Raw genomic sequence first — 24,005 nt, 5'->3', positions numbered from 1 at the left:
TACACAGGATGATTAATGAGTGAATATTTTTCATATTCTTTTTCATTATAATTATTTTGCTTTTGACAATGTGAAGTTAAGAAGTGCATGGGAATAACCCAATTTTCAATCCAAGCTGGATCCTCATACCTCATTTTTTTTTCCCTGAACAATATTATTAACCTATATGAGTGACACTTAGGCTTTGAAGGCAGAGAATAAACAAGTTACTTTTTTTTCTAAAGCTATAGTGTCATGATAGGAAAGGAGTTGCATTTTTTTTTTCTACAGCCATTAATTTCAGGTTTGTTCTAAAGGCAAATATGATTTAGAAGGATCAAAAAAAGGTATCAGTGATAATTGGAACATGGAGACAAGAAGAAGGCGGAAAGGAAAAAAAACGTGGTAGTGATACACTTAATTATGAAGGCTTATTCCGATAATCCCTTTTGAAAATGAACAAAGACGAGATTTTTGATGTTTGATGAACTTATCAAACAAGGCAGAATAATGAAGAGGTAAATGTAAAATCCAATCGAAGGTGAGCCAATTAAGTACTTTGTGAAGTGCTGAAGGACACAGCCCACAAATCCTCCTGTCAGAGCAAAAAAGGCATCAATACATGGGTGTCCTCCAGCTCCGTGTTTGTCTGCAGGCTCCTGTTGTTTTCCTGGAGCCACGGTGGGGTTTTATCCCACAGCCTGATCTGCACCCACGGGCTCCCTTCCTGAGCTGTTGCGGCTCTCATTTAGTAAGGCTCTCTTCTACAGCCTCTGATGAATCCCCAATGTGCTCCGTACCTCTGCTAATTATCAATATTTCTCTTTGGACTGCAGTCTTTTAAGTAAAACAGACTGCTCATTAGTTAATCACCAAAATAATAATAACAACAATGTTTTGGCTCAGAATAACCCCTCAAAAATGCTTTGAAGGCTATGGCAAACAGAGAGTTGTGTTAGCATGCCACAGATTGCTCCTCAAGACAAAGAAATGCATTACCCAAATAAAGATTGTAGGAGTCAGGACAGAAATAGAGTTCATAACAACCAGGCTGGGGGGCAAGAGAAGTATTTTCTCGCTGTTGTATAGTGACATTCAGTGTATGTGCAGAGAGTCTGATCCAAGGGCCATTGCGATACAGGACCCTTGCCGTTTTCTGCTTTTATACTCTTCCTTTGGTTATTTTTCACTTCTCAGAATTTACGTACTTCCTTTTAGAAATAGTCAACCAACAAATTCCCATAGTGAACGTGGCTTTGTACCTTGCCTTCCCAGCACTGTTGGTGCAGCCATTCCCACCGCTCCACAAAGCCAATGGGAATCAGACCCTGATTTCAAACTTGTCTGGAAAAATACTGACCATGAATTCACAATGGTGTAAAAAAGCGAAATCAATAGATTTCAGAGCAGGGCCAAGGTGATAAACATCACTATTCCTGGAGTTTGTGATGTCCTTCTGAGAACAAAGCCCCCCAAAAAAAGACTTTCTTTAAAACCTGTCTCCTCTCTACATTCCTTCTGTTTACTCAGTGTGTTTGGTCTTATATATATGATGTACATACATTTTATTGCAATCTACTTATTGGAAAGGGCTAGGATGTCTTGGGGGAGCGGGAAACCCCAGACAAAATTCTCAGGTCCTGCACCTGCTGCCCCTGACCACTTCTGATGGTGAAATACTTGGATGGGGCATCTCGGGTAGTACAGCTACCCCTGCTAAGGGATGCTTCCCATTGCCTACAAAATAGGTTCCTGGTGGAAAAACACACACACAGAGATCATTTTCTCCCTGGTAGCCTCCAGCCCTCCGTAAAACACAACTTCAAAGACCTTAGACCGCTATCTCTTCCCCTCCTTAGAAGAAGCAGCAGAGATGTTAATTCTCCGGCTCCTGTCAACTGTCAGCTGAGCCAGTGGTCAGAATGGACTGATTGCTTTCCTTGCCAAGAGAGAAAAGTAAGACTCCACTGTAATGTATTCATTTATCTTCAGATGTGTCTGTGATGAGGATGTACACACATTAATTATATATATTATACATATTCATCATTCTGAAGCATCCAGTAAACTCATCCAAATATGATGGAGATGCTCCTCTACTAGAGAGGCTCTTACTTACCCTGGTGTAAACTGGGGAATAAATTCATTTAAGGCAGCAGAGCAGCAAATTGCAAAATCAAGGCAAATGGTGGAAGAATCAGGCCAGAATATTTGCCCAAGACTTTCTTCTTTTTCTATCTCAGACTTAATTAAGTATCCCCTGATTCTTAATGCAAATGTTCCAATGAAAGAAATTAGAAGCAGCCTTCATTCATCAGCTCCTGTTCTCAATTTTTTATATCATTTCACATATGTCTTCATAATTCAAGAATTTATTTTCAAATACCTGACATAATTTTGCTTTCTACTGAGTTTATATCCCTGCATTTTTTGTTCCTGTGCTTATAATCAGTAAATGATTTAGCTCTTCTCTCTTTCTTTTTTTTTTCTTTCTAGTTTAAAGAGCAGCAATTCTCATTAATAATCCATCAGAAATGTTGCAGGATCAGTGTGGTAATTAGTGTCTGTGTCCATCTGAGCCTGTTACATTCCAGGACAAAGCATGTGTAACTGGAAAAATTCCATATTATTTCCAAGGTATAAAATAAGGAAGAGATTTTTAAAAACAGTTATTCCAGCCCTCACTCAATTTGCTCGTATGAACTTCAAGCAAATTTCCTGAGCTCCCACCTCGCTGTTGACTCTTGTTCTCCAATTGTCATGTACAAAGTCTTTGGGCCACACAAAAAAATAACAATATAGATAAAAGTGACAGTTTAAATTGCTTTATAGCCTGTGGAGGTGATGTCTCTGGGTGACACAAGTTAGGTGTTGGCGGTGTTTTTCTCTCGTGTGTGGTTCAGCACCGGTACCGGAGGCTGGTGCAGCCGGCAGAGTTTGCAGGGCGGCGATGCGCAGGGCATCTCTGGGATGAGGAAGCTTGCCGTGCCGAGACGACGTGCACCGGGCCCCCCGGCTGCGGGAAAGACTTTCGGTGCGAGGAAACAGGTGAGTGAACCAGACACAAACTCCTGCCAAAGAGGTTTTGGTCCTGGGTGGACAGACCTAGGGTGGTATCCGTCCCCTGCCACGGGCAGAGCTTTACCAAGCAGGCAGCAGGATGGTGAACCGGTGCCAGTTGACCGGAGAAAGCAGGAAATTTCCCCATCTTTCCCCACTTGTACAGAAATGCATCCATGTCACACTCAGATTTGGTTAAAAAGAAGGCTGTGTGATATGGAAAAGGTTAATTTTTCGGTGGAACAAAGAGAGTAGAAATATTCTACTCCAACTGCTGTGCTACACGCTCACACTCCCCTCCGTGGGCACCAACGCTCCCACAACACACCACTTTCTCCCCCTGCAAAAGACATAGTTCAATCATGAATCCAACTAGCAATCTGTTGGGGTGATTTATTTATTTTTAGCCATCCCCAGCTCTGAGGACTGGGATATAATACGGCTGTTCTCTGAAAGTTTGACTAGCCTTGACAGATTTTTGTTGTTACACAAATGGCTCAAACTCCCATCTTGAGCACTTAATGAAAATTCTATTGAAATTCAGAACTACGTGCCAGCTCTGTGACCAGCTCATCAGCTGGAGCAGGTCATCATTGCTCCATCGAGGCAAGTGCAGCAGTACCAGTTCCCTCCTGCCATGAATGTCATGTCAAGGTTTCCTCCTCACTTCCAGAAACAAAAGCACTTTCAAGTTGCCCTTCCTGCAAACATCCATACTTGAGCTATAATTATTGCAATAACTTCTCAAATACCTCCTGCAACGGGAAGAGGCAAGATTGCACTGTAATCAGACGGAGTTGACTTCCTTAAGCCAAGCAGAGAAGCTATTGCTTCCTGTAGCTCCTTTCCAAGAGCGTGATTTTAGATAATAACATCAGGCCAGCCAGGTGACCTCAACTTGATTCTCATCCCATGGGAGCCCAAGGGAGCAGCCAGCTTGGACTCTGAGCTATGCTCGCTCCAGGTTACAAAGGGAAACCTTCCCCCAAGGAACTGGGAAAAGTAAGGTGCCAATGGACGAGCGCTGCGTTTAACACCCAGTGTGATTTCTTGTGGCCCCAAGATATGGGTGGGAAACAGCACAATCAGTGCAAGCTGCCAAAAAGGTTTTCTGAAGGGCGGATAAGCGATCCCTTGTACCTGTGCACTTTAGGTCGCTGTATTAAACGGCATCTTGTGTGCAATGGAGAGCCAGACTGCAGAGATGGGTCTGATGAGGATAACTGTGAGGATGAAGATATTGAAAGCCCTTGTGAACAACTGTTCCCAATCCCAGGGTCTGAAAAAGCAGCCCAAGGGTGAGTAATTAATCAATAGCTGCTACTCTCACAACCGAAACAGGATTAAGTTTTTTTATATTGCTCTTCCTTACTAATAGAGGTGCTGCATGAGTCGATAGGGTGCTGCACAAAACCCAGCGGAGAGCTACTGTCCCACACGACCATGGGTAGCAATAAGGGAGGCAGGAGGGTTCATCCCAGCCTTTATTTCAAATCCTGTCCCGGATTTACTATCTGACCTTGGCCTTTCCCAGCCACTCTGTATTTGCGATGTCCTTTTTATACTCCTGTAAAAATAAATCCCAGTTATCTCACAGCTTTCTCCAGTTGATAAAAGTAATATATTAAAACAAACAGTAGACTTTGGAGATGCAGCATCCTGGTGGCATTCATCCTTCAGGAGAAGATTTAACTCCAGGATTTAGGACTTCAGAGCACAGATTCAAGGCAGAGAGCCTGAGCTCCACATGAGTATACGCAGGGTAAATACACCCATCCATGAAAAAGTTTTACAGTATTCAGTTTCAAGTTTTGGTTAGGTAATACACGGAAAGGAAGACTCCAGAATGAGTTTAAAGGCAAATTGTCTGCTGTGACATTCTTGTTTTAAATCCTGTATTTTAACAAAAATACTGTTTAGTTTCACTTGGACAACATGGCCTACAGTATGAGAATGCAGTCAGCCATTAGATAACTTTCCCATCATCTCGAACTCTGGCCCAGGGCCTGGGAGAGTCCATCAAAAGTTTATCCAGACGTATATTAATTTTCACCAAGCACTCCATTTAATACTGGTCTCTGATGTGTTTCTCCCGCAGAACACACAAAAGCAATAGCATTTACTGTCTTAGTCTTAAAGATGATTCCCTGTTGTGAGGAGCAATGCTGCTGTCTAGTTTGAATAATGCTTTCATTTTGGGCCGTGGAATTAGAGGGAATATTAAGTAAGAGGCAGGATTTCAGAGGGCAGCTGCTGTGATGGCTGGAGAGCAGGAAGAAAGAGGCGTAAGAAAATGATGAGAGACTTGGCAAAGCACAAGCAGACTGCAAGTCTAGGGAGGGTGCTAACTCCCCTGAGAAACGGGACCATTATTAAAAGGAAGGAGATGAAATTAAGATAGAAAACAATTACAGGGAATGCCGGGAAACATTTTGTGACAGTGAGATGCATTAGGCTCACGGGGAACCTGGAGGAATTCCAGCCTTTGGGACTTTCATAACTGTACTTGCTGGGATGGACTGGGCAACTTAACTGATTTTTTCCATTTCTAGAATATGAGTCCAAACCAATGTCTCGGAAATAAAATGGTTGTTTGTCTCCTGTTAGTTTTGGGAAGGAAATAGCAAGGAGATAACAAATCCAACCCTTAGATTTCAGGTGCTATCCAAATTCAAAGTCAGAGACCTGAGGATAGATAACTTGTAGTGTCAGGAGAACAGAAACACTGACAGAGACTGTTGGGGAAAGAAAATGCGAGCTATGGATAACTTTCTGAATGCTACTTCTTTCCAAGATACAATATCCTAACACAGGAAGAGAGCCAGTACGTATATGATCCTAATTTTTTTGGAGGCCACTGTGAGTATGTCTACAACGGAGAGTGGCGGGAGCTGAAGTACGATGCTGCATGTGAACATCTGTACTATGGAGACGATGAGAAGTATTTCCGCAAACCTTACAACTTTCACGTATACCAATTCCTAGTAAGCACCTCGGGTGGTTAAATTTAGCAATGTTTTCCAGCTAAAAGCCAAACTTCCTATAAAGATATCAGGTACATCTTATCATTAGCTTTAGGTTGTCTTTCAAGGTACCTTTCTCCATCTGTCCCCAAGACAAGAGACAGTTGATGATATAAATGCTGTTTTATGACACGTCAAGGAACTAACGTGCTTTATCACCCAGGCATCACCACTGCTTACTCTGGCCCAGTCAGAAGCACGAGAAATGGGGTTTCTCTAAATTCTGCTATTAATGAGCTGTAGAGCTTGCACAAGCCACTTGCCTCTCTAGGGATGAAGTTGGCCATGTGTAAAATGGGAACAATGCTACCGGTTCAATTTTTTAAAGTGTTTTAAGTCTATGGCATGGTTACAAGGCACATAAATCTAAATTCTGAGTGAGACAGAGATCCTGAAAGCCATCACCATGTATCACAAGCCTGTACCCTGTGGGGTCTCATCTGATGTTGGAGACTGAATTAAGTAGAGCAAGGATTCAACATGGGTCTCCTATGTCGTAAGTGGGTGCTTTGGCCACACTGTTAAACATTTATTATGCTTTTTGACATGAACAAATGAAAACACATTATTCCAGGGGAATATTACAGCCGCAGGTTCAATGCAAGTGGCTTTCATGTCCTCCCAGCAGGCAGAGTCCCCTGTGCCCCTTAGTCCTGAGTGTGAACCCAGGCAGACCTACCACACAGATCACGTTTTCTTCTCCCCCTTATCTGCTGCTAGCATCTGCACCATGGTCAGGTGGTGAGGGACACACTTCAGCATACCCTATATTCATCTTGACTCAGGAGCGTCTACATGCTGGGGTCTAGGAAGTCACTCAGGATGATGTGAGATGGTTTTTTCCAGTGTTGGTAATTTAGCTGGCTTTTTATAGCGATGGCAAATGGCACAGCCCGGATTCAGCAAGGCTGCTCAATTCCACACGCCCGCAAAGTAGAGCTGTCAAGGAAAAGGTCACTTCTCTAAAACACAGGCAAAACAATGTTTTCTAGTGTTGCCATCACAAGTGGCTGGATCACCACTGTTGAATTTTTCCTAAACAAATTCATCCAGAAGCAGGTTGGAGAGAAAAAAAATCAGTCCAAATCGTTAGGATTTGGCAGAGCTGTAAGGAACTGGAAGAAGGGTTTTATAATGGGAAGTGTCAAGCTAGCTTAATAGGCACCATTACCAGCTCCGGCTGTAATGGTGCCGCTTCCAGTGGCTAAACACAAACCTTTCCCCTGCCTGGAGATGGACGAAGCAAAATGCATGGCTTTATCCACATTTCTCATGTATTTCCAAATGAAACGGCACGTGACTTAATTCTTTATTCCACATTCATTGAAGTCAATGTCAGTGCTCTCAGGAGCATCACAGGCTTCAACAGAGGCACCATCAGCTCCTTAAAGAAATAAAGATTAAAAAGGAAGGGAAGTACCTGAAAAATTAATGTCTGCTCCTTTCACTTTAGGCTCATGCTGATTCTGGATTCACTTTAGAATTTTACGATGATTCAAAGGATCTGCTTGATGCCCTTAAAAGTGATAAATCCAGAACAAGAAGCTTTACCATTGGAATTGGGCCTGGAGGTTCAGCTTTCCAGTTAGAACTGGGCACCATTTTATCAGGTGGTAAAGGGTCCCTGAAGAATTTCACACAATATAGTGCAAAGGTATGTAAAAATAAAAATCAGTGATGCATGTGTTCCAGTCATGTCATGTGTGCATCTCATGGTCTGGTTGTAACTTATGTCAGTTCATTCTTTCAATTGCATTTTTTAACACATAATAATTGTACCTTAATTTGTTCATGTAATTGCAAATATATGATCGTTAGTAATCCTGTTTGTTGTTCTTACTACATTTGAGCAAACAGGGAGTGGGAATAAAACTGAATTACAAAGTACCACAACACATGTCATCTCACCCATTCCTGTTTCATGGCTACATTAAGCACATAAATAAAAAAATGCTTAAAGTGATGATGAGGGAGAAGGAAATATCAAGATGTTGATCAAAACAGTTGTCCTCAGGGGATGATCTCTGGTAGCAAATATATCTTGTTCAAATTAATACAAGCTGCCTTACCATGGGGAAACACGCTACTTTTTACAGGAGGTTAAAATACTGTGCTGAAAAAAAGAGTACCTGGTAATAGGGTGTATTTCTCACCGTGGGTTTACATCATGGACTAGCTGTGACGACCTCTTCCCAATCTAATAGCACGATTGCTGGTATTTCCCACATTTACCGTGCCCCGGCTCCACTTCTCTTGTGGCTGCTGACAGAAAACAATAAAGAAGAATTACTTTGATGGTGTTCTGAGTTAAAATGCCCTTAAAAGCTATTTGAAATGGGCACCATTATAGTATTTATTGTGCCCTTGTCCGGACTCATATGATGTTTGCAGCTAAACAATGATCAATTATTGGAGGAATCGAGAAGAGGAGTTGTGGATCTGGTGGTATATCCAGGAAATTCTCCCCCCCGTCAGCACCCTCCTCGCTGGGGTATCCCCCCACTGCTGGGCTGGGCTGGGCTTGCCTTGAGCCCTTCTCCTGCATCACTGGTCGAGGCTGTGAAAAAAGCAAAAGGGAATAAACAATGTGGAAGGGAAACCAGAAAAAAAGAAATAGCAGAAATGGAGGATGGCGGGGAGTCATGTGGAGCCCAATTCTTATTGTATTCGTACATCAATAAAAAAATCCCCATAGCATCCAAACCCCTGGCTTTGCCCTCCACCTCACACAGCACACAAGAAAGAGACACTCTAAAGAAGAATTATCACCAATTTCATTTAAACCCCGGCTCATTTTCATGCCCTCAACATACACTGACAGTCAGAGATTCAGGTTTTTCTCTGCAAACCTAAAGACTAGAAATTACCTTGCTTTTTTTTAAATGAATGTTGAGTGGCAGCTCCTCTTTTCTTTTCCTGCAGGAGGTTGGATTCATTAGAGGTGTGACGAAGGTGCAGACAGCCCGTTTCAAGATGAGAAGGGACAACATTGTTTTGGATGAAGATGTGCTGCTCTCCCTGCGGGAGCTTCCAAACACCTACAACTATGGCATGTATGCCAAATTCATCAACGACTACGGCACCCATTTCATGACATCTGGCACTATGGGAGGCGTCTTCGAGTACATCATTGTCACTAACAAGGCAGAAATGAGAAGAAAAGGTTAGAAAACAACAAGATACTCTCTGTTCACAACTTTCTGCTCTAAACCGTGTGTTTCCAATCTGGTGATGATGGAGTGGGTCCAGTCCACCAGAGTAATTCATCTGGCTCTGGCAGCTCCCCACAGCCACCATCTCCCCGGGCTCTGGGAGGCTGGGTGCTCATCAGCACCTCTTTGCTGAGTTGTCTGGCATGTCCCATCACATGATAGACACATACTTGTCACAAGCCCCAAAATGCAGTCAGGGTGGGGTAGGGGTTCACATGCATGTTGTTCACAAGATGGATGCACTACTGGCCACATAGCAGGGGACAGAGTGTCAGATAATGTGCTTCCTGATCCAATTTCAGAAGATCTGGGTGAGATTTTGGTAGTTTAGGAAGGAACCTGGGCATCTTTTTCTCTCTTTCTTTCAGTGTCACTTGCTAGACTTCTCTAAACTTCTCTTATTTCTTACAGTCGTTGTTCTGGCCGTTCTCATGAATGCTCAAGGAGTGCAAACTCATCCAGAGTAAAGAAAGATAGCCCACTCAGGTTTTAGCCTCCTAATAGTGAAGGTTTCAATTAAATGGAAATAACGCGTTACACTTGGCAATACCTCTGCCACTTTACTCTGGCTCGTGTCATACCTGAAGACTAACAGACCTCTGTTAGCTCCAGTTCTCAACAAATTAGAGTGTAGGAGGCTGGAGAGCCATACCTCTAAATCTCGGTTACATAAAATATCCACTGCAGATGTCTAGAGCGCAAGAATAGTCATTACTGGTGAGCCAAAGTATAACATTTTACCTAATCAAAAACATTAGATGCAGGCCAATAATATGGTACTTAGTACACTAAGCGGATTGTCAACTTTTGCAAAGGTGTCGACAATGCAATAGACACCACTTCCCCTAAGGACCATCACTCCACTCTGTTGACGGTAACGCTGCCTTGCTAACTCCAGGCTGGACATTTATGCAAAAGAAAATTGTGATACTGGACAACAGGTGCAAATTGCTGTAATTCCATCAATTCCATTAATTCCTGTGGTTCTGCCCCAAATTCTGCCTCTGGTCTGAAATGGTTTGGTACCATCAGCACTAGGATAACTACGCACACCATACTGAGTGTTAACCATGCCAATTTTTCCACAAGAAATTACTGATTGAGAGAATTTTTATCAAGTTCCTGAACTACTAATGTTTGGAAACATGATGCCTCTTCAAATAATTTATTCATTTTGAAGAGTGCGTGATATAGAGGTGAACAAGATCTTGGCAAGCAAGTCTTCAGGAAGCAGACTGCCAATTTCAGAGAAAAAATGAATCAAGGGCTTGTGGAGGGAAGCTATTATTTTGCTTTATCTTGCGCTTGCTGTGTATATAAGGAGGAGATTTACTGCTATGAGATGCCTTATCTTAGGAAAGAAGGATGTTGAAGTTCAGCAAAAGACAAAAATGTGCCGCAGTAGAAATGTAATTTTCATTCTAATGTAGTACGCTCCTGTAATTTTCATCTAGCAGACTCTGCTAGAAAGTCCACATTTACCAAGTCAGCCATGCTCTACATCACACGATGTAGATCCAGAAGGACCCACCTGCAGTGGCTGATATGCCACCGTCTAAAAGCATTTAGTAAAAAACCTGATTTTTCTAATGGCGATCACAGCCATGCTTGAAGGCTGTGTTTGCAAGAGGATTATCCACCTTCCCTGAGGAATGGACAGAATCAGGATATAAGCACCCAAGTCTTAAAATTAGAGCTTCCTAAGACAAGTCTGAAGCTCTGCAGATGCCTGGAGATGTACCGCTGAGTCCCCACAGGGCTGAGCAGCATGGCACCTGCTTTAGATCAACCACTGCATCCTGAGAGCCCACCTAGCCCATGAGGCTATGTGTTAAACGCTCTACAAGAGAAAACATTGCTTTCTTATGGACCAGTGACTAAAGCACATGCCCAGGAAACACATCCCTAGGCTGAGTCCTCCCTAAATGAGAGACAGCTTGGGTGGTCGCTGAGCATCTAGCTAAGCATAGGCATGAGCTGGACTTTAAGCATCCAGGAAACCTGAATTTTGAAAATGAAGTCACCTTCTGGGTTTAGGTACCCAGCAATAGACCACAACTCATCAGTAAAGGGCTTAGGAATACAGTTTTGCTGCCAGACCCATTTCTAGCTTTCAGGCTGCAAGGGCTTGTATGGATGTGGTCATGAGTGAAATAAATACGTATGTCAGAATGAGGTCCCTTGTTGCTCTGCCATCAATATTTTTCATTACTTGTTTTTAAAATAGATTGTTATGGTTCTATTATTTAGCAGAAAACAGTATAATGTGTTCACACATTACAAGAACATTTATGGAAGAAACATTACGCACAGAGTAAATTAGAAAGTCTTCATATATTCTGATTAATTCAAAATGCAGCAGTAAATCTCATCACTCGAGCACATTTAACTATCGCAAATTATATCATATAGAAATACTATCATCAGGGCTCCCCCCTCAAGTGCCAATATTTTCTATGACCACCCTTCTGCAATGATAACCACTTTTCATTTATCAAGACCCGATCTTGCCGCAACCAATAGCGAATTGTATCGACAGACCCTCGCTGAACATAATTACTCAACGGGAGCCATGGCGAATCAATTAATCAGGGTGTTCCTCAAGTTTAATTTTATGGCACTCCAACACCAAGATAAGCAATCACTCGTGTTGCTTTGGGTGAATGAACTTTACCCACTGTGTTTACAACTGTTGAACAGTTTAGTATAAGTAATTGAGTGTTACACATTTAATCTTTCTCAAGAGCCCAGTTTTGCAATGGGATGTAATTCCCCCTGAAGTCTTGAGCATGCTTCAGCTCTCACCAGTTTGAATCCAGGACTTGTAGCCCCTTTCTCAGGATGCTGAGCACCTCCGCTGGTTGGGACCCACCAAGCCAACGAGCAGATCCATGCCCCCCGTGTGGCTCCAGCGAGCCTCTCCTGAAGGGTGTGCAGAAGGGAGCAAAACCAGACCTATGGGCATTTTACCAGTATTTTAAACACAAGAAGACAAGACACTGCTCCCCGGTGCTGGGGTGAGGCAGTTCAGCAGACAGCGCTCTGGGCTGGGGCTCGGCCAGAGGTTCAGTCTTTGGACCATTAAGCCACGATGCACAAATCCTGCTGACCTCTGTGCCTCCCTTTCAATATCGTGGTATTGATTGCCGGGCTGCTTTGTAAAACACTTTGACAAAAAGAGCAATATAAAAGTTACCTGTTACTTACAATACCCGTATTTATTGAAATCAATGGATTTTTTTAACTATTAAAGAAGACGGTCTTGTATTTACAGTACACTGAAGTATGTACATAAAACCAGGCTGTATGAAATATGCGCATTGCTTACCTCGGTGAAACTGCCTCATTAGTTCCCTTCTCCCCTCCGCAGTCACTTCATGGGTCTCCAGTTACGTATTTTCGTGATGTATGTGGCGGTGGTGGCAGCAGCAGCCCAGCAGCAGCCCAGCAGCAGGCAGAAAGGTTTCGGCAGCTCTCAGCAGACAGACCTTTTGCAAGTTGCTACTTAAGATGCTGCTTAAGCCACTAATACCTGGGTCAAATCCTGAGTTTAGGAAAATTAGTGAGGATCTATTGATTTCGGCTGCTGTTCCTAGCTTTACCCTAGTTAGGAGTTAGTCTGTAAAAAAAAAGTTTTATTTTTAAATAAATAGACCAAACAAGGAAATACACGCCCGAAGCTTTGTGTTAAGATTTTTACTTTCTTCTAATACTTTCTAAGGAAACAATTTTTACAGTAGGGACATTTCCCTATCCAGCTGTTACGCAATAGACCCAATATACTCCGATAAAATATTAGCTCTTCCACCACAAGACTAAAAGCTGTCCTCTGCCTGGAATACCTCTTGACTTTGAAAACCAGGCCATGTAAATAACTGTGTATTTTCTTCATTGATAAAACAAAAACAAGTAGAAAAATGACCATTCTTCCATTCAGAATGGGTCACTGATTTACCTGTTTCCTTACTGTTTTGCAGACATCAGCGCTGAAGAGATAAGCGCCTGTATTGTCCGGTCCATTGGCCTTACGGTCAGCGAGAGTAAACTGCATTTGGAAGCATCTGTGTCATCCTCTGACTGTGCAAAGAAAGGATTTCTGAAAACGGGTATGATAGCACGGCAGATGTCTGTTAAGGCATCTTGCATCACTTCTTTCGGTCACTTGGGCATGGAGATTAAAGTAGGGTCACACACGGGTACGAAGAAGGGAGCTCTGGTGCCATCCCCAGCCATGGCTCAGGCCCAATTCTGGGACCAAAGCGACTTTGGGTCCCAGTCTCCAGGATTAGTGATTGCTCTCAAAAGAGAAGGAATTAAGGTAGCGATATCTGGATTAGAAACGCATGTAAATAGAGGCAGTCCCTATAGCCATGACAGACAGGGCATGGATGACAAGTGCAACATGGCAACTATTAAAGAACTCAAAACTGACTATAAAAAGTACTGAAAGAGGCTAGGAAGCCCCAGATTTGTAAATCACTTAACCAGCTATAGAGTGATCTACTACCCACTTGCTAACTAGGAACCAAGGCTGGAGGTGTGCAGGCTCTTCAGGTCTTACCAGCTGAGAGCATCTGAGATGCTCAACTTGTCACTGACCACCTTGTGCTAACGCGGCAGGGCTCGCCCCGCGAGCTCCCATCGATTGCAGGAGGCAGCATCAGTTGCCGCTCGCTCATAGCCCCTTGCACCATTGATCTCACCTCCATTAAGCAGTTTCTGGTGTACGTGGGGAAAGGGTAACTAAATAATATGGGTGTAATTCAACTTTTCAGATGCTGAGAGCAACAGTGCAGTTGTGGAAGATATTATTCCCCGGATAAGAGGTGGAGATACCAGTTACAGCGGAGGGCTCTTAAACAGTTGGGATGGCAATATGTATCGTCACTGGGGAAGGTCATTAAAATACAATCCTGCTGTTATTGATTTTGAGGTAAGGCTTTTCTGCAGTTGAAGAAACTCTGCCGCTATAAGGAATGAAAGTGTAGTCGAGCAGATCATTTCGTATTTTTATTGTGATCCCATCGCAGAACAAGATTAAATGTAATGGGCCACTGAACTGGTAACCTCTTATTCATTTCACAATGGGGAGTACACATCCCACCGACTGCATCCGCAGGGAGATGGACATGGAGCTTAATGCTGGATTAGTGCCGAGTTAAGTTTTTGATGTGTTCCCAAACAGCTTCCCGATGAATGGCTCTCCGCAGTTGCATTTATCCCTATTATTCTCCCCGATGCTATCTGCCCTCCTGTATAAGCAGGGGACTCGCAGGGGGCTGGGGAAGGAGTCTGCCCTCCGCCCCCAGCAAAGGCTCTGCATAGACCCCCCCCTGCTTTTCACCTGCCTCAGAGCCTTTGCAGACCCTGGTGGGTATAGCTGTGAGTCCTTCCAGGAGTTTTTAGAGCAGAGGGCTCCTGGATGCTTTGTCAGGTCAGGCCTGTCTTTCTCCATGCTCCAAAAAGAGGGTCCATAGCCATAAAAATCAGCCAAATTCTACTCCTCCCTTTTGTTTTATTGGATGCTCCATAAAACGGAAAGATCACTGAAGGATCCTACAGGGCTTCAGAGATGGGGTGGAGATGGATGCAAGCAGAGGGGATGGAAAAGGAGAGAGAAGAGCAACCCTACAAACAAATAATCCAGAGCTAGAGACCGCAGAGGCGAGAGGAGCTGGTCAGGGGTACCGCATCTACCCCGAGATGCTACGATCGCTGGTCTGCTCCGGGACTGCAACTGTGGGGTGGGGGGGAAGGACCTCAGTCACGGCAGGGACACGCTGCCACTTCCATCCCTCTCATCTTCATTTGAAAGCACACCCGCTCCTGGCTCTGAGAGAGGGTGGGAGAAGGGAGAATGGAATTGGGAATTATCTGTGTTATTGATAAGGCAAGAAGGACTCTGCAAACCTTCCTGGGCAGCACCTCAGCAGCAGAAAGCCCCGATAATATAGAAGCACTTTCAGTTCCAGCTGCAGGTTATTCACCTTTCTGCATGAGTTCCCATCAATTCTGGGCAAAATTTATTGCAATTTTCCGGTAAGCCATGTGCTGACCTCTGTGTTGGCTGCTCTGGAGCTCAGCACTCACTGTGCAACCGGAGCTGCCGATAAGCGCTCGTGTCCACTTCGGCAGCTCTTATCTGCAGTTCCCTCTCGTTTGTTAAACAGGCTTGTGCAAATTTGTCTAAGAGCTCTTCCCAAAGCCCAGTTGATCCTCCCCACGAATCGTTCTCACTGCACCTTGTGCAATGAGACAATGCCCAGCTCTTCTCTGGGCCCAGTTTCCACTGATTCCCAGCCAAGACACACAGCGTTCGCACAGATGCATGGATGGACAAATGTAAATCTGTGTCCTCAGACCAACTCTGAATTTTTAGCTTTAATATTCAGTTGAATATTACTATTCAGTTGGGCGACTTTAATTATAAGTCGCCCAAACTGGACTATTTTTGCCGAATAGTATATAGGAACTGGATTTTGCTACTGAAAATACTATGCGCATGTTATATGCTTAAAGCTGTAGATGACACAATATTATTTTGCTGCATCAAAGGGTAAAAAGTAAGTAGGCAAAATTCTCCACGCTCAGGATTTACTGGATGGTTTGCAATCTGGTCACCATTAGTTGTAGGCTGGCCTTAAGTTTTGCTGATACCCACTGTCCAAAGCTCTTACCAAAGCATTTTGGTTCAAAAAAGGCAAAAAGCATGCAAAAATTGCTGAGATTGTGACAGCACTAAGAAATTAGTCAAAAAACGGGCTTACTGGGGTGTTTTAATTTATCATTTGACTCCACACTGAAACGCCAAAGCATGTCCAGAAAAGCCAATCCTGCACAAACCTCTACGACGAGGAAGGTTTTGGAACGATGGTTTCTCACTGGGGCCCGTCAGTCATGGTAACGCATTTGCATGATGTACATGGAGCTGTCGAGAAAGACAAATGAGTTTTTTCTGAGCCCTGAGTTTATCCAGCAATGTCACAGCTCTCTGACTGCAGCGTGGTAGCATCTCAGTTGATGCCCAGCTGAAATTGTCTCCATGCTATTCATCTCCATCCTACGCAGCTGCAGCCCATCTACGAAATTCTCCGCAGAAGCAACCTTGGCGACATGGAAATCAAACGGCAAAACCTGAAACGGGCTTTGGATGATTATTTGTTGGAGTTCAATGCCTGCCACTGCGGACCATGCCAGAACAACGGTGAACCCATTTTGGTGGGAGACACGTGTTTCTGCCAGTGTCGACCAGGTTACGAAGGCCCTGCCTGCGAGCAGACTAAGCGCCGAGGTAAGACCCCGGGGTGTACCCGCAGCAGGGGAGGCCGAAAGGCAGCAAAGGGACAGGGTTTTCCCCTCCCCTCGGTTAACCAACAGCTCTTTGCATCCATGCATCAATCAAGCCTTCGCTTCTGTATCGCTTCCGTTGCTACGCTATCCTCAGCAGCCCTGCAAGAGACTGAAATTAGCAGCTCAGGTGATTATTATAAATACATCAGGGGAAAGGAGGATGTGTTTTATAGCTGGAGACTTACTGACACGTTGCAGAGCTGAGCTGGGGTGTGGTGGCAGCACCCTGGCAAAGCCCAGCTGCCCACATTGCCCACCAAGGGGTGGGCTCTGCCTGCGGTGCTCTACAGACACAGCTCGTTACTGTAAATGAGACCCTCACTGGGTCCTCACCGACTGGCACGTCACATCCTCGGGACGGGGATTCTCCGGAGCGCTTGCAGCATCCTGCTAAGGATGCCTGCTCCAAGGGTGAGAACACAAACCTCGACAGGCCAGGAGGGAAGGGAGGCTGAAAGGGTCAGGCTAAGCGACTGGGAAGTGATGCTCAAGAGATGTGCCACCAACAACGCTGTTTTAGTAAAAAATTGCCACATTGCCAGATTCCTCCCCCTCCCATAGGGAAACATTTGAACTAGAGGGAAGTATCTATTTGGGGAGAGAAAAAAATGTTTTTCCAAAGTGACAGGCTTTTATTTATGTTTTCTTTATCACTTCATATACTATCCTAAAAAATTAAATGGGTGGCAAAAAAAAAAGCCAACCTTGGAACATGCTCTTTTATTTCAAAAAATATCACAGTTCTTTCTGGATATTTTTGTCCTGATTTGTGATGACAAAAAAATCCAAATCTCAGCACATGAAGCTGGCAGAAAAATCCATCTTCAGAGCAGTTCCACCGGGCAGAGCTCCAGGCCTTCAACCATGTGCTCACAACTAGGGTCTCACTACTAGAAAATCAAAGCTGTGATGAGATAAGGAGTTAGAGCAGAGCTGGGCAGATCGTTATGAAGCCGCACTCAAAAGCATGGCTTCAGTGACTGCAAAGTGGGTTTCTTTAAAAATCTCAGGTTCTCCGAGTTGTCTCCAAATCCAAGGAACCTGCCTTAGGAGAGGAGCTTGGAAAGCTCAGGACCTGGCCCCAAAGCAGCCCACTGAACTGGCCAGCCCCTGTGCTCCCTGCTTTTAGCAACAGTGGGGATAGACACACTTCCAACTCACGGGTGATTTTTAGTTTCAAATTTTTAGTTCCAAAATTCATTTAAGACCAAACTCAGTTTTTCTAAAGCATGATGTTTCAGCAGATGGGAAACTCAGCTTTCCACTCAGCACTAAGTAAGAGCACACATATCCATTTGTGCTGTCTGGATTAATAAAGTGCCCAAACCAGGCATGAAGGCCAGTTGAGTAAATAAAAAACGACAGTAAATGACAGCCATCAAGCACTCCCATCATTCAGGAGCACCGCCATAATCCATACTATCGAACGCTCCTGACAACTCAGTCTGTACTGTAATAAAAAAGCCCTGAAATGACCCATCTCCAAAGGGATGGGCAGACTTTTCGAAACACTTCCATGATGTTAGAAGACTTTTGTCCCTCTGCCTTGGTCAAAGGTGAGAAAGTTAGTGCAGAGAGCGCTGTCAGCTGTCCTTTGGGAAAGGAAAGCCAAGCCGCAGCCTTTCAAATGAGCAGAGAAGAAAAAGAAACAGTTCCTGGTGTCTAAAGAAGGTGATGCTGCTTCATCTCCCCTGGCTTCAGAGCACCTTGATCTCAACCGCTGTCCGTGTGCTGCTTTTTTTCCACCTCCCCTCCTTTTTTTTTTTTTTTTTTTAATCCCCCTTTTTTTTAATGTGTTTACAGATGGTGAGACGGATGGACGCTGGAGTTGCTGGTCACGCTGGGCTCCCTGCGAGTCGGGCACAGCGCGGCGCAGCCGGCAGTGCAACAACCCGGCCCCGCAGCGCGGCGGGGAGCCCTGCGCCGGGAGGGACCTGCAGAGCAAAACCTGCTGAAACCCCCCGGGACGGCATCGCCCCCCACAGCTACATGGTCAACAGCAGTTTGGAGTCTATGCTATAAATACTCCAGGCATAATCCTGCAACGGAATTACCTTGGGAAGAAATAATTGTCTGGTATTGCATTGCTATACGTAGGGAGACGTGCTGGATTCACCGTATAAAACCCGAGCAATTGCTCCGGTGGATTGAACGCGTGCCTGGCTGCCTCCTCGCCCTCGCACCATGAGATGTGATGGGAGCCCCCCCCTCCCAGTTCACAGCGGCACAGCTGCAATACAGGAGATGGTGGAGAATCCATACGGGGGGCTTCGTTGCTGGGTGACCGTGGGGCTATAACGTGTCATAAAATAAATTTACTGAAAGTGTTTACATAAGTAAGCTTGGCTCGCAGACATTTTTATATTTGCCTTTGGAAAACACATTCAAAGCTCACGATCCTTGCATTTTTATGCAGTTGGTATTGACATATGTAGAACAAAACTTTTCTAAGTTGGCACTGTCAGACTTTTAAGTCCAGCATATTGGCCAGGGCTGCATTTGCAGCAAAGCCATATGCTGCTCTGCATGGGAGGAGGCTTAAGCCTAAACACGCCGAGGTATCATTGCGAAATGTGAACCCAAACTGACGAAAAATCTTCAATAAAATAATAAATAGAGTGGCTCGAACACAACCGTTTGGCAGAGGATGTTCACACACAAGCGAAGGCTATTCCTTTTTAAGACCAGTGATGAATTGACTATTAGCATGCAGGCGTTTTATCTCCCAGGCACCCAGAGCCAGAGAAGATGCTAACGGGCTGCTTGATTTAAGGGGCTTTTTTGAATGTGAGACGTAAATCTCAGCACAAGAATACACACAGTATTGAACTGTGTCCAGAGACCGCGGCGAGAGCCCGCAGCTCCCTCTTCTTAATGAACTGCCACAAAAACCTGGGGTGGACGGAAGGCAAATGGCGCTTCATTTTACTGGGCTTTTCGTTACAAGAAAAGAAGAAGAAAAAAAAAAGGCCCTGAGAAGGCATCGGGCGTATGAAAAGCTACAATAACAGCAACAAAACCTCAAAGCACAAAGGAGCACTTCTATATACATTTGAATGGAAAGAGGGAGTAGAAAGGAGTTTTTTTAGGGAAAGAAATCGCTCAGCTATAGCTCTGGTTCTTGGAAAGGCTTGTTTTTCAACAGCGCGTCAGTGGTGATTTAGAGTCTGACACTTAGCCGATGTAAATCAGGGCTGCTCCTTTGCCACAGCTGATTTATGCTACCTGAAGAACGGGCCCCATATTTTCTTTTGTGTGCGTGGTTGCCAAAGGGCAATTTTTTCACCATTTCTCTTTTGCTTGAAAATGAAACCATAGGCTGGTTTTGTATAAGAAAACGACAAACCAGGTTGTCTCCAAGCCCGAGATGTAAATGTTTTGCGAAAAATCCCTACGATGAGTGGCAAAGCTGTGGCCTTTTTGCCAACTTCACTTTTCCAGGTAAAGGTGATATTTACCCAGAGATGAATTTGTTCCCAAGGGCTTGAATCTGATGTCTTCTATGTTGGGAAAACGCAGCAGCGTGAAGCACCTATCTATCGGTATGATTTAGACATCCCAGAGGAATGTGAAATGTAGGACCAAAACAAGTTTTTCCCATCAGTGGTTTTCTCAATACTGTTTGGCATTGGGCTAGCAGGTTGTGTCGAAACATGAGACAGTGCTCTTACACCAAGGACCAGTTTGGCTCATAGGCGATTCTTACCTTTACACCGACTGCTTAGGACTCAGGAAAATGCCTGAAAGTAAACGAGTATAAAGTCACCTTAGTTACAAAGCTGAGCATGCTTCTTTTGTGACCAGAGGGAAGAAATTAATGAACAGAAAGATCTGATGCCTTGGAGGCTGGGGAGGGATGGGGGGCCTGCAGGAAGGCAACCTGCATCCTCAGCTTTTAGAGCCATTGCTAGAAGGACAGATCACGGGCTGGAGAACCACAGAAAAAGAACAAATACAAGTGATTAAAGAAACTGCATGTGAAATACCACCATGAAGCACACACAAATAAGAGCAAAAAAGCTGGGATTTACCTGCAGTTATTCATTCTCAACGTTCACCTCGCAAGCCAGGGCAATGAAATACAAACCCAAAGGTTTCCTTTAAATGCCAAAGGCAGCTCGGTACCAGTCCCTCTCCTCCCACCCTAGTCCCCCGCCACATCCAGGGCTCAGACATCTGCACGGCCGAAACTTGAAAGCGAAGTCAAAAGAAAGGAAGAAGCTGCCTGTAAGGTCTGGGGGAAAAATAATAAAAGATTATGAGCAATTACACATTTACAGTGCCAGTCAAAGCAGCTAATATATCTCATGCTGAAGTGGCCAGCATGAGAGTTGTGCTACATGAGATAAGCAGCAAAAATGTACGTTTCTTACTTAAACTAAAAGCTTAGAGGGTACAATAAAACACTGCAGTTCCACCCTGGTTTTAATGAACGGATTTTCCTCTCTTGCACACTGACATACATTTGATATAGTTATTTATCCTATATATTTCTTGCGGCATATTTCCCAAGAGACCTTGTTTATCTCGCTCATAAGTACATGATGGATGTATGGTGCTTTGGATAAATGGTATCACAATCAGATATTTTTATGGATATAGGCAAACTGGGTTATTAACAAAGGAAGGGCAGAGAGGAACCAGTACGCAAAAGAAAATAGCAAATGATTGATGACAATACACCTGAGGTTGCAAGGTGCAGACTCCAGATAACCAGCTAACAGAAGAGGAGATAAGGGCAGCGCTTGAGACAGAGCTGTTTTCTACCTCGGGGTCAATGTCACGCCAACTACCCAAATGCCTGCGTCCCTCTGAGCCTGCCATTTTAGAGCAGGCAAAAATTCCCCAGCAGGAGCAGCTCAAAAATTATTACCTTCCTTTTTATACAGTGTAAAGCAGAGGCACGGGAAGATACAAAACATTTAATCCTACCCCAAAAAACCTGAAAGAAAAGAAACACCAGATTCTGGAGAGTTTGGGGAGGGACTGGCATTCGTTATGCTGCTCTATCATGCCCATCACATGGGACTCTGGGCGCTGCATTACAAATAAGTAAAAATACATGTTCATGATGGTAATAATTACTGTCTTCATCTCTAGTTCTGTTGATTCACAAAAGCAGGGGGGTGTTAAAATAGGATATAAAAGGAAGACAAATCTGCAGGTATAATTTAACCTGAAATCTTGCAGTTGTCCTGGGTGCTCACTGGGCTCTTCAGCCATCAAAGCAGAAGAACTAGGAGTTGGAAATCTGGGGACTGTTAACACCTCTGCATGGACTTGCTGGGTTGCTTTTAACAAAATTTCTCCATCTGGGACAGAACCTGGGGAGGAACAAGTATAGCGGGAGAAACAGGAGCACGGTAAAGTAATTGAGCAATACTACGGCTACCACAGGGTTTGCAAGTCCCCCGCCGCAGCCTAGACCACGTTCCAGCCTCACAGGTAAATGTAAAGTGTCTACGTGGTATGAAAAGATAGGGAGCAAGTGAACCCAGGCTGGAAAGCAGCCTGACTTACCCACTCCTGATGGAGATGGTATAGACTGCAAGAGTCAAGTTGGTTTTTGTCCTGGGAAAGCTGGATGTCAGAATTACAACTTACCTAAAATACCCTTTTGGGAGCTTCCTAAGCCATGTTGACCAGATCCAGCTCGCATCACAACAGCAACGTCTTCAACCAGGGAGGTGGAGAAAACACAGCTTCTCCACGTTTACTTAGTTTCTTTTTTTCACAAGCAAACTGCTTGTGAAAATATAATATGGGATGTAGTAAAGCCCATTGAGACAACTGTCTTAACCAGAGAAACGGGCTGGAGCAGCGCAACCAGTGCTGAACACGCACGCAACCTGCCTGCAGCCTTCCCGAGTTTTCATATGTGGGTTATTAATCTAAACTTACACAGAAAGTGGAAGTTAGAAACACCAGTAAAAGATAATACCAAAATTTAATGTGTACCAAAATGAAACAATAAAAGCTTCAGCAGAGTATTTTTTATTCCCCTCCAGGTCATAATAAATCATTAGTTAGTTGAATCAAAGCACAAAATCACAAGGACGAGATAAAGTTACGTCCTTTATGGGGGGCTTCTAAGCCTATAGGCTCAATATTCAACCACTACTAAAATCATACTTCAGTTAGACTATCCTGCTGATCTTGAAGATTGTCAAATCTCTCCTTTCTTCCTCCAAAAAACCCCCCAAATACCCAAACTCAGACACTGCCCTTCAAAAAAATCCATGCTTTCCTGATCTGGGAACAGCAGTCCCAATTGAGGTTGCTACATTTGGCTCTGCTTGCCGCAGCAGTGGATAGACACACCGTGGGTATGTGTCAGAGTGCTTACTCCAGCCTGATGACCAGGAAAGGTGGTCAAATTTTCAAAAGCCACTCGACTCATCTGAGAAAGTTCCTTAATCAGATCACATCGATGCCTTTCAAGAAGGGCAGGCAACCGCACTGCAGTACGTGTCCTCACAGGCACCCATGAACCATGATCAGGGTCCTCTGCTGCAGAGCTTCTGCACTGTCCCTTTAAAAATCTTTGAAGAATATCATACTTTGCGTAAGCAGTGACCTCTTTTACCCATGACCCGAAATGAAGTTCTTGGCAAATTTCTATCACACAAAAGATACCACAGTTACACCGTGGATAACGGAAATGTTTTGGGTTGGCAGCTCAATTACGAAGCCCATAATGAGTACAGAGCACTCTTCTTTTACATATGCAATGTGCTCTTCCTTTCTTAAAGCTGTCACAGAAACCTTGTCAATAAGTGTGGAGGCGGCATGAGGGCTACAACTAAATGCATGTTGCATTGTTCAGATGTCAGAGAGCCTGAGTCGTTCTTACAAGAATTACATTTAGAAAATGTCAGTCTGAAAGGAGAGAAACTGGTGATACCAACCCATCATCACCAGCACTGCTAAAAACCCTCGGAAGAGTGTTTGACCTTGCAGACGCTAGAAGACTCACAACACTCATGAACAACTTTACACTGGTGGAATTGTTTTCCTGGAGCAAAGCTATTGCTGGTTATTTTACAGCATGCCCCACCAAACGTCTTCGCAAAAATCATTAACCATCAACAAAGCGGAAGGAGGCAAGTCCCTGGAATGATCCAGGGTCAGGTCAGTCATGAAACGGTGCGCAATATTAGAAGTTCCTCTTTTGTTTGACCTGGACTGCAATGCATGGACAGTAACAAAGGGCAAACCGTTCACTTTACTTTGGTTCTTTTCCTAGCAAACTCTCCATCGTGGATGTCCTAACCTGAGTGCACTAGCAATACAGCTGATGAAATACAGGCTTTCGCGGGATCAAACCAGAGCCTGTTTGGGGCAGAGGCAACTCCTAAGGGCAGAAGACCTCAGAGGATGT

The 24,005-nt window shown here is 44.2% G+C and overlaps 1 protein-coding gene across 1 annotated transcript in view; it reads left to right on the top strand.

The window, feature by feature from the left end:
- C8A (complement component 8, alpha polypeptide) overlaps positions 1-18,579 on the top strand; it is a 19,007-nt gene extending 428 nt beyond the window's left edge. Inside the window, exons 2-11 of the mRNA XM_009698950.1 lie at positions 1,839-1,935; positions 2,883-3,027; positions 4,193-4,337; positions 5,834-6,023; positions 7,516-7,716; positions 8,985-9,225; positions 13,252-13,380; positions 14,038-14,207; positions 16,343-16,565; positions 18,428-18,579. Of these exons, the coding sequence (XP_009697252.1) occupies positions 1,839-1,935; positions 2,883-3,027; positions 4,193-4,337; positions 5,834-6,023; positions 7,516-7,716; positions 8,985-9,225; positions 13,252-13,380; positions 14,038-14,207; positions 16,343-16,565; positions 18,428-18,579 (1,693 nt within the window). The remainder of the gene's footprint in view (positions 1-1,838; positions 1,936-2,882; positions 3,028-4,192; positions 4,338-5,833; positions 6,024-7,515; positions 7,717-8,984; positions 9,226-13,251; positions 13,381-14,037; positions 14,208-16,342; positions 16,566-18,427) is intronic.
- The last annotated feature ends 5,426 nt before the right edge of the window (positions 18,580-24,005 follow it).

The sequence above is a fragment of the Cariama cristata genome, unplaced genomic scaffold (assembly GCF_000690535.1).
Source record: "Cariama cristata isolate BGI_N322 unplaced genomic scaffold, ASM69053v1 scaffold864, whole genome shotgun sequence".
Taxonomy (NCBI): domain Eukaryota; kingdom Metazoa; phylum Chordata; class Aves; order Cariamiformes; family Cariamidae; genus Cariama; species Cariama cristata.
Note: the sequence above shows the minus strand (reverse complement) of the source record. Positions and strands in the feature narration are given on the sequence as shown.